The sequence below is a fragment of the Tasmannia lanceolata genome, unplaced genomic scaffold (genome assembly GCF_043159265.1).
Source record: "Tasmannia lanceolata isolate RefF3 unplaced genomic scaffold, GAP_Taslan_0.1 ptg000018l, whole genome shotgun sequence".
NCBI classification, from domain to species: domain Eukaryota; kingdom Viridiplantae; phylum Streptophyta; class Magnoliopsida; order Canellales; family Winteraceae; genus Tasmannia; species Tasmannia lanceolata.
In genome coordinates this window covers 1,867,357-1,880,007 of record NW_027518695.1, presented here as the reverse complement: position 1 = coordinate 1,880,007, position 12,651 = coordinate 1,867,357, and the positions used below count along the sequence as shown (strand labels likewise).

The 12,651-nt window shown below is 38.6% G+C and overlaps 2 protein-coding genes across 2 annotated transcripts; both read left to right on the top strand.

Moving 5' to 3' along the window:
* The first annotated feature begins 3,680 nt into the window (after positions 1 to 3,680).
* Positions 3,681 to 6,294, top strand: LOC143850890 (putative fasciclin-like arabinogalactan protein 20). The gene has a single exon (XM_077360168.1). It carries the CDS (start codon positions 3,757 to 3,759, stop codon positions 4,750 to 4,752), a length of 996 nt encoding a protein of 331 aa, XP_077216283.1. The 5' UTR covers positions 3,681 to 3,756; the 3' UTR covers positions 4,753 to 6,294.
* Positions 6,295 to 6,423: 129 nt separating this feature from the next.
* On the top strand, positions 6,424 to 12,275 carry LOC143850889 (uncharacterized). The gene is made up of 6 exons (XM_077360167.1): positions 6,424 to 6,747; positions 8,589 to 8,731; positions 9,167 to 9,310; positions 10,242 to 10,427; positions 11,276 to 11,400; positions 11,711 to 12,275. The coding sequence occupies exons 1-6, from the start codon at positions 6,546 to 6,548 to the stop codon at positions 11,934 to 11,936; spliced, it is 1,026 nt and encodes a 341-aa protein (XP_077216282.1). The 5' UTR covers positions 6,424 to 6,545; the 3' UTR covers positions 11,937 to 12,275.
* The last annotated feature ends 376 nt before the right edge of the window (positions 12,276 to 12,651 follow it).

Below are 12,651 nucleotides of genomic sequence, written 5' to 3'. Positions count from 1 at the left end.
TGGTTTTGACTAGGTCATAATTAGTTCGGTACTTTTCTCTCTGCCAATTATTCTTGGAAATTTCTTTTTTTTTCTGTTCTTGCTTTATCGTTCGGCTATCATTAGAAGGGCCACAGCCTAAATAGGTAGTGCCCCAAAAATCATTTCCAGATCCTAATCCTCCGTTCTACAGATCGGAGGGTTAGATCAACCTAAGGAAATAATTTTGGAGCACAATCTATTTAGTCTCAATGGTCGGTTTGGATCATTCTATGGTACGGGGTATACCGTACATTTAATAAAGTAATGAATGCGATCATCAAAATACAGTAGTGCTGATAACATTTACCAAAAAATAAACTGGCCAAATATGTATTTGGGAAATGATATCAGCGCAACCATATTTTCATATTTTCACTAACCTATCTTATCTTTTAGTATTTGAAGAGCTCTCAAAAGGTTCCCTATTACATTTTCCCAAAAAAAAATGCTCTCTCGAGCCAATCGAAGAAGAAAAGACAGCTGGGTTTGTGCAAATATCAAAATATGGTTGTGTTGATAACATTTCCGTATGTATTACATTGAGAAGTGATAATTTATTTTGCTAGGCAATTTCACAGAAAGCCTTTTCGTAACTGACTTTTGCACGAGAGAACGGCCGCACAGGCTCACTTTTCATCAGATTTTGTCTTATTCATTAAATCATCTAAGGTGGCTGTTTTCTTGTACAAAAGTTAGCTGCACAAAGGCTTTATGTGAAATTGGTTAGCAGATCCATTTCTTCTAATGAGGTTGTCTTGGCAATTTGGCAAGAGCAATTTTGCAGCCCCACTTTTTCAAGAGAGAAGTGCCACCTCATACAAAATAAATGAATGAGGCAAATTCTCTTATGAGGTGATCCTTCTCTCTTGCAAAGAGGGGCAACTAAATATGGCTTTGAACCAAATTGCTTGGAGATTCCCTTCTTTTAACATGTGCACTTGTAGTAGTTGTTTCAACTCTATCGCCATCAAGTGTGTCGCACAAAACTCTGCCTTTCACAAAATTAGAGGACCACCTTAGATGCCCTTTAGCCCCTCCCCCACAAAAAAAATCTCTCTAAAGTCTCTCTCTCACCCACTTTGGAATTTAGGGGACCATCCAAAAAATAAGGTCATATATATCTTTTCATATTTGAAAAGGTAAATAGCATTGATAAGCTTTCCCAAATGTAAAAGCTGATAAATCATCTTAAGCATCATGGAATTCATCTCATCTGACTAGGATGTGAATCGAATTGTAGGATCCGAACTGACCGTAGAGGCTCTAAGTTAGGATCACTTAACTAACTAAAATGATCTCGGCTGTTGATCTTGCTTAGGCCACATCCACCGTTAGGATTAAATCCTAACAAGTTCCATTTAGGATCAGAATTGAGATGGCATGTCTCTATTTTCTCCTCGAAACGATACGTATGTAATAGTTTTTTTCTTAATTTTTTGACTCTCGTAATCTCAAATTTGTATGATGCCATTGCTACCACTGTGTCATTGTGCATGTGAGTTTCATGTTTTTATGTATGAATTCCACACCACGACGTTGGATTGATGCGAGGAATTCAATGCATCGTACAAGAAAGCATCATTTAAGGTTATGAAACTTAGACTAATTCTTTTGGGTATTCACACCAACAACTGATAAAAATCATTGATATTCTTTGAAAGCGAGCAATGATGATTGTATGTTAAATCACGAACTAACATCTTCGAATACATCACAACCTACATTCATGTTCTTGGATCAATTGATGAAAAATCATCTCAAGGTGTTCCAAATTCAATTTTAAACATGTTTAAAATGATGGCCGGAAGCCAACATTTTCAACTACATGGATTTCGGCTTCCATTGGACCACAAATTGACATTCTTTTAAAAAAGTGTTGCAAAATGAATGGAAGCGGAAATCTTCGAGTACATTGGACCACAAATTGATATTGACACTACCTAAGTTCATGTCTTGCATCAAATGTGAACACGCACTGCAAGTGCTCAAATTCATTTTTGCAAGCCTTGGCAAATCGCATAAAACAAATTTTCCTAGCTTTGGTTATGCATTTTTAGGTAAATTTATTTCGGCTAAAATGTTTCCAAAAAAAAAAAAAACCTTAGAAACTTTTACCTGAAATGATTTTTACCTTAAAAAAGGGTTAGCGAACCTTGGAATTGTTTTCCAAGGAAGAAAATTTCAGGAAAAATATACCATGATTGCTAATCAATTTAAGACATCCTTTAGATCACCCTTACAACCTTACGACATTATCAGAACGAAGATAGAGTCCTCCTATGTTGGTGCTTATATGATTCCCCTTTTCATTATTTTAGTATTTTCTTTATAGAGAAAATCCTTAAAAAATACAGAAGAAGAATGGGCATCCAGTGTCTTTGATCTTCCACAAATCTCCCTAGTTGGAATTCTCCTTTTATCACTCTTTCCACTAAGGTAAGTCAGGTATATGATCGGATGGATAAGACCATCTGATGGTTTTGAACATCTTTACCATTGGATAGTATCATAGTAAAGATATCGTATACATTATTGGCATATTTGGCTTACATTGAAAAAAAAAATTGTGAAAAGGAATTTTCACAAAATCCAATCTTCCTAGGTTTGGTCAAGCGTCTTTTTGGTGGAAGTCTTTTCAAGTAAATTTTTTTCATAAAAACCTTTGGAAAAATCATGTTGTAGCTGTGTTTTCAAAGGGAAAATTTTCACTCCTATCAAGGGAAAAAAATTTGCCCATAAAAAAATAGAAAAACAAAAATCAGCATAGCAAAACATGCCTACAACTCTACAAGGGATGCCTCTTTCATCAACCTATTTTTTCCTGTCGTGCAAATCACAATAATAGAGTTTTTCTTTTCTCTATATGATTTAAAGAACAAAAAGTTATGAGGCTCTCTTCTATTGTGTGGTTGTGTTGGAAATAATAAGAGGTCTAGCTGTTGTCTGGGACTCTCTATAGAACATGGGCAGCAGAAGAATATCCCAACATGGGCAGCACATGTAATTCATGTCCAAAGAGAGGACTGTGGGTTTGTCGAGATCAATGCTAAGGATCATTTTTGGGCTCCACACAGGGACACATGCCTAATTGAGACCATTGACCTTGTAGACCATGGTGAGGTGAACGGCACGGTCCTTGTCTCATGCCAAATGAACATTTTCATCAGTAAGAAAAAGGCTACAAAAATGAATACTTTAGATTCTCATTTAGCAGAACCCTAATCCAGGCTAGATGGATAAGAGACTAGGATCACCCAATCAACGTGGGATTGATGAAAATTGGGTTCAAGTTGGTCAGAGGGGTACGGTTCGGTTCTAAGTTGAGTTTCCCAAGGCTCAACCCAAAATTATTTGGTGCTGCTCTTCCTTGCCCTAACCCAACCCAACCCAACCCAACGCAACCCAATCCAAGAAAGTGCCAACCCAACCCTAGCCGAAACCAGTTTGAACCTGTCGGGTTCAGGTTGAGTCCGGCCCAAGTTCCCCAATACTGATAATGGCCATCTTTTTTAGCATTTTTAAATCTAACAAGGGCTATTTTCGTCATTCACTTAAAAACTAACCTCTCTTAACTGACATTCAAGTTCTTCACCCTATCACAACCAGCCACGTGTCCCTCTTTCCCGCCAAACCTTCCAACCTATTTAAACTCGTCTCCTCTCTGCAACTCCCCCGCGAGAGAGAAAAAATAAAAAAAAACAAGAACACGAAGAAAAGCTCCTACGAAAATCATCCATGGCGGTTTACCTTCTCCTTTCTCTCCTCCTTTTCTCTCTCTTTTCCACCTTCTATTTCCTCTCCTCGTCTTCCCAAACCGCACTCAACGCCCTCGAGATCCTCTCGAATTCCAGCTTCACTTCCATGGCTTTAACCCTCCAACTGATCACCTCCCAAACCCTAATCCCTGATTCTTCCTCCGCCACGATCTTCTCTCCTTCCGATGACGCCTTCATAATCTCCGGCCAGCCTTCACTCATTCTCCTCCAATACCACTTTTCCCCTATGAAATTCACACCTCAAGACCTCAGATCCTTCACATTCGGCACCAAGATCCCCACCTTCTACCAAAACCATTCTCTCATCGTCACAAATTCAGGATCCGATGGCGAAATCTCACTGAACAACGTTAAGATCAACGAATCAATCATCTATGACGACGGATCTGTAATCATCTACGGAATTGATCGTTTCTTTGATCCTTCATTTGAGTCTACAGAGATTTCGTCGAGATCTGATCTTTGGCCTTGCAAGCCTCCATTGTTGTACGATCGCTCGGATTTTAGCGGTGATTCTTTCTACAGAGCTTCGGAATTGTTGAAATCCAGAGGTTATTCGGTCATCGCTTCGTATCTTGATCTGCAATTGGTAGAGCTTCAAGATCAGACGAAACTGACGATTTTCGCACCCCTGGATGATTTTTTGACACAACACTGGGATAATTTCAGTGAGTATCTGTCATTCTTTAGGAGGCACGTCCTTCCTTGCAAGCTTAAATGGACAGATCTGGTTCTTTTAAAAGATGGAACGGAGTTACAAACCCTATCGAAGGTCAATGTATCCAGATCTGGTGATATCTTGGTGTTGAATGGAATTCCGGTCATTTTTCCAGACATGTATTACGGTGAATTGCTCGTCGTACATGGCCTTCGCCAGGTACTCACGAAGCAGGTGGATCCAGACCAGGATGAAAATTCTTTTGAAGAAGATTATGCTGAGTTCGAAGGATATTGATGTTCCTGATCTCATATTTTTGTACCAATATCTGTAAATTCTCTGCTGTTTTTCTTCCTTTGTTTTGAGTCTTGATGACTACAAACAGAAATATGAATTACATTTTACTAGAACTTGCAGAACTGGAGACACCTTTTGATCGAGAGCGTCCAATTTATGGGTTAATCCAGGTGGGCCCTAGAACAATTACACTTAGATTGGAAGAGTAATTTCCTCAACAACCAGAGAAAAGATTTTGCTGATGTGCACCTGAATGCCGAGATACCCCTAAATCATCTAGGCTTTAATTGTACAAGAAATGCAGGTTTCTACACGTTCTTGGCTAAAGCTTCCATGACTGCAGCTTTATCTAAATGAACTGAATGGTGATATCCATTATGAAGGGAAGTCTCATTTAATGTTCCTAGAAAACAAGAATGTGCAAGTGCTTGGATGTTTATGTCCATTCCTAGGAACAGACTTAGTAGAGCATCACTTCCATGGGTAAAGGGAACATTTGTTACAGGTTAAGCAATCTCACCAGCATCTCTAATGAAGGTGGTGAAGGAATTAGGGAGCCCGAGAGGATCCAAAATCTTAGAAGACTACTTGCCCACTATTCACTTGTCAGTCCCATGATTGCTGAGGTAGCATCTTTTAACTCTACTACTCGATTAAAAAATTTTAGAAGGAAGTTTTTAGTAGTACAACTGTGGGATTTATGTCTTCTTTCTCTCTCTATGCTACGAGGAGGGTACAAGCAGACTACTCTTCACACACCGTGGGGTTCACCACCATTCTACAAGGAGACTGCAACCCCACTACTCTACCAATTGACTACTTGCAAACAACTCTGTTAGGACACGTCGTGCATCCAAACAGGGTCTTAATCGGTTTTCAAGGCCCTCAAAATTAATTTCGGGAACCAACATGCCCATCTAAATGTATTATAGCCCGGTTCACTTCGTACACCTTTCAATAATTAGTTGAGAAATGATATCCGTGCTCCCATGTTTTGATAATGGTCCTCTGTTTGTTTTAACACTTTTCTGTGGTTGTTAACATCACTTTAACAAGGGAGGTTATATATTTGCCTCATTCCCTTTTCTTCCCCAAAGTCACCCCCTGTTGTGTAATTATGAGCTATGAACTTATGACTACTCTTTTTACACTACAGGGAGGTGACCCGGTGAAGAAAATGCGGGCATTCGAAGTGATATATTTGCCCATTTTCTTCCCCGTGACACACCCATCTAGTGTATTGAACTATTGATGACTAAAAGGTGTGGCCCGACGAAGGAAGGGGTTGAATATATCATTTTCCTCTTTTGATAGGGGTGCAACTCGGATCGGGTTGGGTCGGGTTGAGGCCAACCCAACCTGACCTGAGGAACCCATTTTTCTAACCCGAATCCGACCCAACCCGAGTTCAACCTGGCCCAGCCCGGCCTGACCCAACCCAACCCAAGTTTTTAGGCTTAAAAAATTAAAAAAATTATAAATATTATCGGGTTTCACTCGGGTCGGGTTGCCAAACCCTCAACCCGAAGGTTCAACCTGACCCGAGTTGCACCCCTAGGTACAAGAATTTTAATATAATAATTTTTTATCAATGGTGGGCCCAAATTGCGGATGCTCACAATTTGAGCGGTCTTGCGAACCACGAATCCAGTGCTGTAAATAAAAGTTGTCAACTACAAGTTGAGGGGTCTAATGAAGCAAAGAAGGAGCTTGTAAGATTCCGGGAAAATATCAGTGAAATGGGTTCTTAAATAAAAACTGAGATCTGTTCTCGGAGAAGACGAAAAGCCAACATGGGATGCTCCTTTTCTGGATTGAATGCTCTCTACGATTCCGTTAATGGTGGTGGGGATGTTTGGATCAATGAGAACCGTTTTAGGATCGTGAGGCAGCTTGGAGAAGGCGGATTTGCGTATGTTTTCCTCGTCAAAGAGGTTAATTCAGATGTTTCTGATGGTGTTGGGAAGAAATTCAAGGACCCATCTCATGTTTCAGGTCGGTTTGGATCTATAGGATCTCTTCATTGGATTAATGGGTTATTGAGTTTCTTTATTTTGACTTTAATTTTCAATATGGGCTTATGAATTTTGTTAGGTTTTGTTTTTTCTTATGAGTTTGGAAAGTGGGTCTCTTTTTTCATCTTGGTCTGCAAAGTACTGTGTATGAAATTTGGTTGTTTTTTTCCCCTTACTATTGGAAATGTGACTATGAGCTTTATTTGCATGCGTTTGCTTTATTTTTTTTTACCTTAATTGCAAGATGTGCTGCTTTGATGTTCAGAATAAATGTGTTTGTTTGCTTTTTGGTCCCCCTCTTCAGCTTATTTAGTTTTTAGTATGGATTAGGCTTCAGTTGAAGTGAGAGGTTTTTCCTTCATGTGATAGTTATCTTGAGGCAGTCATTTTTATGTGCAAGGAAATCAAATTGGGTGTCCTGCCTTCATTAATACTAGAATGAAAGCTACAGAACGAAAGAAATTTCATCTTGCTAAGCTTTTGATTGTCTAAATTCTTTCAATTGTAACCAATTGTAAATTAATTGCACTCAATTGATAGAGCTATGTTCTCCCAATATTTCTATATTATTGGTGCATTTGAGAGTGCCATTTGTTTTTCTATATTTTTTTTGTAGTCCTTGATACTGATAAGCAAGCACAGGGAAAGGCATTATAGGGGCAGTTGATTTTTGCATGAGCTATTTTAGTTGTTCTATCCTAATTTTTCCAGTTCTACTTACAGCTTGGGATAGACCTTTTGATGTGGTTTTCAAATATGCCCTTACTGAACACTTGTGAATCAATAATTTGGCATTAAAGACCTCACAATCACTTCCTTGACCCTTGAACTTTGGTTCTCCCTTTGAGAGGGTTTGAGCTAGGATTCAAACTTGTAAAACCTCGTGAGTGTGAGGATTGCTTCATCATTGTAATACTATCCTACTAAGAGGCACAAGAGAGCTTTTAATCCTTTTCTTCAAAGTTGTAAGAAGGGTGGTATCCCTTAGAGAGTTCAAGACTCGACTTTGTAAGGCAGCCTCGAATCTGGCCCTTGTGTGGATTCAGAATAGTGGAGAGCCCAATGAGACAAACTTGGAAGAGTGGAGTAGGGCTTCCAGGTGAAGGACCGAACCATTTTAAATCTTGGTGTCTGTCTTCTCCTTCCTCTTACTCTCCTTCTTGGTGATTGGTAACACCTTTACTTTGCTCATTTCCATTTCTAAGTAACAAGGGATTGATTGATTTTGAAAATCTAACTTCTTTTTGCAAAAATTTTAATTACCCAATTCACCCCTCCCCCCCCCCTCCTCTCGGGTTGCCTTTGTGATTTCACAGTGATCTAGTTGTACGTATTTTTTTTTTTATATTCTTCATAGTCCTACACACAAACAAATGAAGAAGTTAGGGAATTAGGGAATTACTCTCTCTTCAACAATTTGATTCCTGCTATTGACTCACTGTCCAAATTTTTCGTGTTCTATGTGGAGTGAGCACCATCTGGGAGGATGCTTATGTCTCCCTGTTTTTACTTTGGTCAAACATGATTTATGGAACTTCTATCTTGAAATTTTTGGGGTATTCTATTTTTTTTTTTGGTTAAGGTATTATGTTATTATATGTATATGTCTGACCACTTACACTGCTTACACAATATATGTCTTACCACCCACAGTTCTTACACAATTAAGATATTGGAATGTGAGCAGTCAATTTGTGGTGAAATGCAAACCATATCAAGCATGAATGATTTGCCTTTCTGTTATCATTTGATACCCTCTTTCTATCTCATCGGGTGAAATCAATTATACTGATTCTTTGTTGTCTTCTACATTGGCTGCAGATGATGGCATGTACGCTATGAAGAAAGTCCTAATTCAAACTAACGAGCAGCTAGAGTCAGTGAGGCAGGAGATCCAAGTTTCGTCTCAGTTTAGCCATCCCAATCTGCTTCCCCTTCTTGATCATGCTATTGTTGCAGTTAAGGTAATTGCTCCAGATTATTCTATGCTGGGCTAATTCATGTGGAGATCCATGCATAGACTTTAAGTCCCCATTAGTCCGTTTAGGTAATGCTCCTTCTCTCAATTCATGCATCCACCCTCTGCAACTGGGACGTCCATAGAATCTTGAATCATTAGCAGCATAGTTACTTGAATGTCAGTGCTTTCTTCAAAAAATAAATCAAAAAAATAAAAATAAAAAATAAAATAAAAATAATAATAAAATCATCAGTATGGTATGTAACTACAACAACTTGTATTAGCTTCAAATGTAAGGTGTATCATAATGTGTAGTGTAAACATTTTTTGACAAAAATGATGCCCTACCTCAGATGCTTGGTTCTTTTGTGGAAGATTTGTTGTATGGAGTCATTTTTCTAGTGGTTTAATGCACATGGTACTTATTTTAATTGTCTAGGGTGGACAAGAAGCATCATGGAGTCATGAAGCATACTTGTTATTTCCAGTTCATCTGGATGGAACCTTACTGGACAATGCCAAAGCTATGCAAATGAAGAAAGAATTCTTTTCTACAGTTACTGTTCTTCAGATATTCCGGCAGGTGAATATGAACCCTAATGTCCTTTGCCTGTGCAGTTTGTGTTTTGAGGTACAATTTCTGATACTTACGAGAATGATAGTGCCGTGCGTGCATTGACATGTGCTAGTGTGATTTGAACAGGCAATTGGGGTGTTAAGAGCACTTCCATTGCCTTTGTCAATTATGCCAGCATGGCGCTACTTGCTTTGAAAATTATAAACGACACCTTCATTAGGCATGAATGTGTAAAAGTGTTCAAAAGCTAAAGTTGTTTAGTGCCTCTTGTTTTTCTTTATACGGCAGCTTCCACACAGTTGCTTTTTGTTTATGATATATTTTCTGAAGAAATTCGAGTTGACCTTTCATCCATTACTGCATTATTAGCCGTTATAGAACCAGACATGCTCTTCATGACTATCGTTAAAATAGATCCCCGAATCTACACACCAGTAGCAACTCGTGGCTGATGACAACAGGCCCATGTGTTATTATTTTGATTGTCTGAATTAGTTTCATTGCTATGTGGAGGTCGAAATGGAATCGGTTGTTTTCACGTTCTTGGTAGGTACTGATTTGTCTTCATTTCCAATTAACAAGCAGGAAATGGAACTGTTGAAACGAGGCAATTTTGTCTGCATGTTAATAAATTCTTTTCACGGTTTAGACCTCTTGTAACATGCAATGATCTCTACCACTAGTAAGAAATAAAGAATGTAAAAAAGGAATAGGATGATCTGATTTTTATATGGAACAACTTTATAGTTCGGATAATGCTCTGAAAGGCAAACATTACAACCATTCACAAGGAACTCTACGAACTAGTGGCGCTCGCATAAGCCATAATTAGGAGGAGCTTAGTCCATTTTTTTCACCATTTGTGGTGCCATTTCATTATTCAATGCTGATTTGAATGCATGCACCTCTGGCACTTGTGATTAATGAAGGACAACAGCTTTGTGCAGGACTGAAGCACATGCATAGTTTTGATCCTCCTTACACACATAATGATGTCAAACCAGGTAATGTTCTTATCACACACAGAAAAGGACAGCCGCCTATGGCAATTTTGATGGATTTTGGAAGTGCTGGGCCTGCAAGGAAAGCAATTCGCTCTCGTCCGGAGGCACTGCGATTGCAGGTCTTTGGCTATTCTTTTCTGCCCTTGTATTTTTCATTTAAGCAATTTTCTTTTATCATAGCTTTTGTTTATGTAGTGTGGAGATACTGTTCATCATTAACTGGTTAACCATGCTTGCATTCTTTAATGGCACATCAGGTTTATTCTACTCATTTTGATACACAGTGTTTCTTAGGGGCAGGTATTCTGTTGCTTCAACATTCTTTTACTATATCATAGTTTGAAGAAATGCTTCTATCCTGTGCTAACCAATGGTCAATACTGCTTTGTATTATGTGTGTAAAATCTCCATGCATGATGAAAGACTTTCTGATGGGTGAATAGTGGGAAGCTAACAAATGGAGCCCAGTATCTGCACTAGTTTTAGTAACATAGCGATCCTACCTCATGGCCAAATACAACAAACCGCCGCTCATATTAATTCCAATCATTGTAGAATGGGCAATACATACGAGTGAGGAGATAATATGTTAATGTTCCATCATTCACCTTTTGCTTCTTTTGCAAGTTTTGACATGAACAAATACCTGTATTTGTATTATTCAATCCATTTATGTAAAGATAAAGACAATCCTCTCATGGTGTAGGTCAGTACAAGTGGTTTCTAGCATATGTCATTGTCATCCTGTGCTAAATTTTAACCATATCTCCATTGGTTGGTTTGACATATTTCTACTATGTAGTTAGTCTTTGACCAGTATGAAATGGATTCAGCAGTCGGTACTCTTATTTTGTATTGCATATATCATTAAGAAATGGCTTTGCTCATTTTCATCAGATATGCATGTTATTCTTCTGTTAGATGCTTCATTTTGCTTATAGACCTCTCATGATGGTTTGGTGTGCAGGAGTGGGCAGCTGAGCACTGTTCTGCACCTTTCCGAGCTCCTGAGTTGTGGGATTGTCCGAGTCATGCTGACATTGATGAGAGGACAGATATTTGGTCTCTAGGATGTACCTTGTACGCAATAATGTGAGAACTTCCTCTTTGTTTTTGTCTTAATGTGCCTTGTCTCAGTGCTATCATGTCCAATGTAATCCATATCTTAATGTGCCTTATCTCAGTCATGATGATATCTATGCCACAAAACCTTTCTATTGTTGTATATTTTATCCTTCCACATTTCTATTTTGTTAAAAATGTTTTTTTTGTAAGCATTAAGATCAATGTGTTCTGCATCACTGAGATAAGCTAAATAAATTACCCATGAATCTGTTGCTTCTAAACCAGAGAATTCTTCAGTTCTTATTGATCTAAGAACTTACTTTTTTGCTGATTACAGGTATGGTGTATCTCCTTTCGAGTACGCACTTGGTGAATCTGGAGGAAGCTTACAGTTGGCTATTATAAATGCCCATATAAAATGGCCACTGGGCCCGACTCCCCCTTACCCGGAAGCCCTCCATCAGTTTGTGACATGGATGCTCCAAGCTCAGGTCACAGTCCGCCCTCGCATTGACGATATCATCATTCACGTTGACAAGCTGATACCAAAGTTTTCAACTTGAGGAAAATAGCAACATATAAAGTTGAATCCAGAACTGGAGAAACCTGCTTGGCCAAATTGGATATATGTTTCTCTATGTGCACCCCCCATCTGCTTCATAATGTGGAAATTTCATTTGGGCCAGTCTTACTTTGCTTTGATACTCATATATTTATTTTTGGTAGTTTTAGCAAATGAGTCATGAGTTCATTGTATTTGATCTGAAAATCATAGAACTCTTGGAGTTGAGAGAAGGGCATGAGTGCCCTTTGTAGATGTAAACCAGGGATATGCTTCTATAAATTAAGGCCCTGTTTGGATTGCAGGAATTTTTTTGGAAGATAAAGTTTTTTTTTCCTAAGTTTTTTATTTGTAATTGTTTGTTTGCAAATGAGAAAAGTAACTTGAACCACAATAGTTCAAGATTTATTTGGAGGGACCTTCAATTTTTATTTAAAGTTCGGGCGGTTCACCAAGGCTTCAAATTTCTAGAGAAGACTTCAATCGAGTGGTGGTGGAGGGTGATTCTTAAATGTGATTCGATGGTTGTCCGGTTCTCACATCTTTCCTTGGTGGTTTGTGGATCTCTTTAATGAGTTAAGGGACATTGTGGGTTCTGCTGGTGTATCCTTCTGTCACATTAGAAGATTGGAGAATGGAGCGGCGGATAAGCTTGCTAAGAGAGGAGTTCATCTGGAGTCATTGGATAAATATGACTTTCTCCCTCCTTGAGCTTT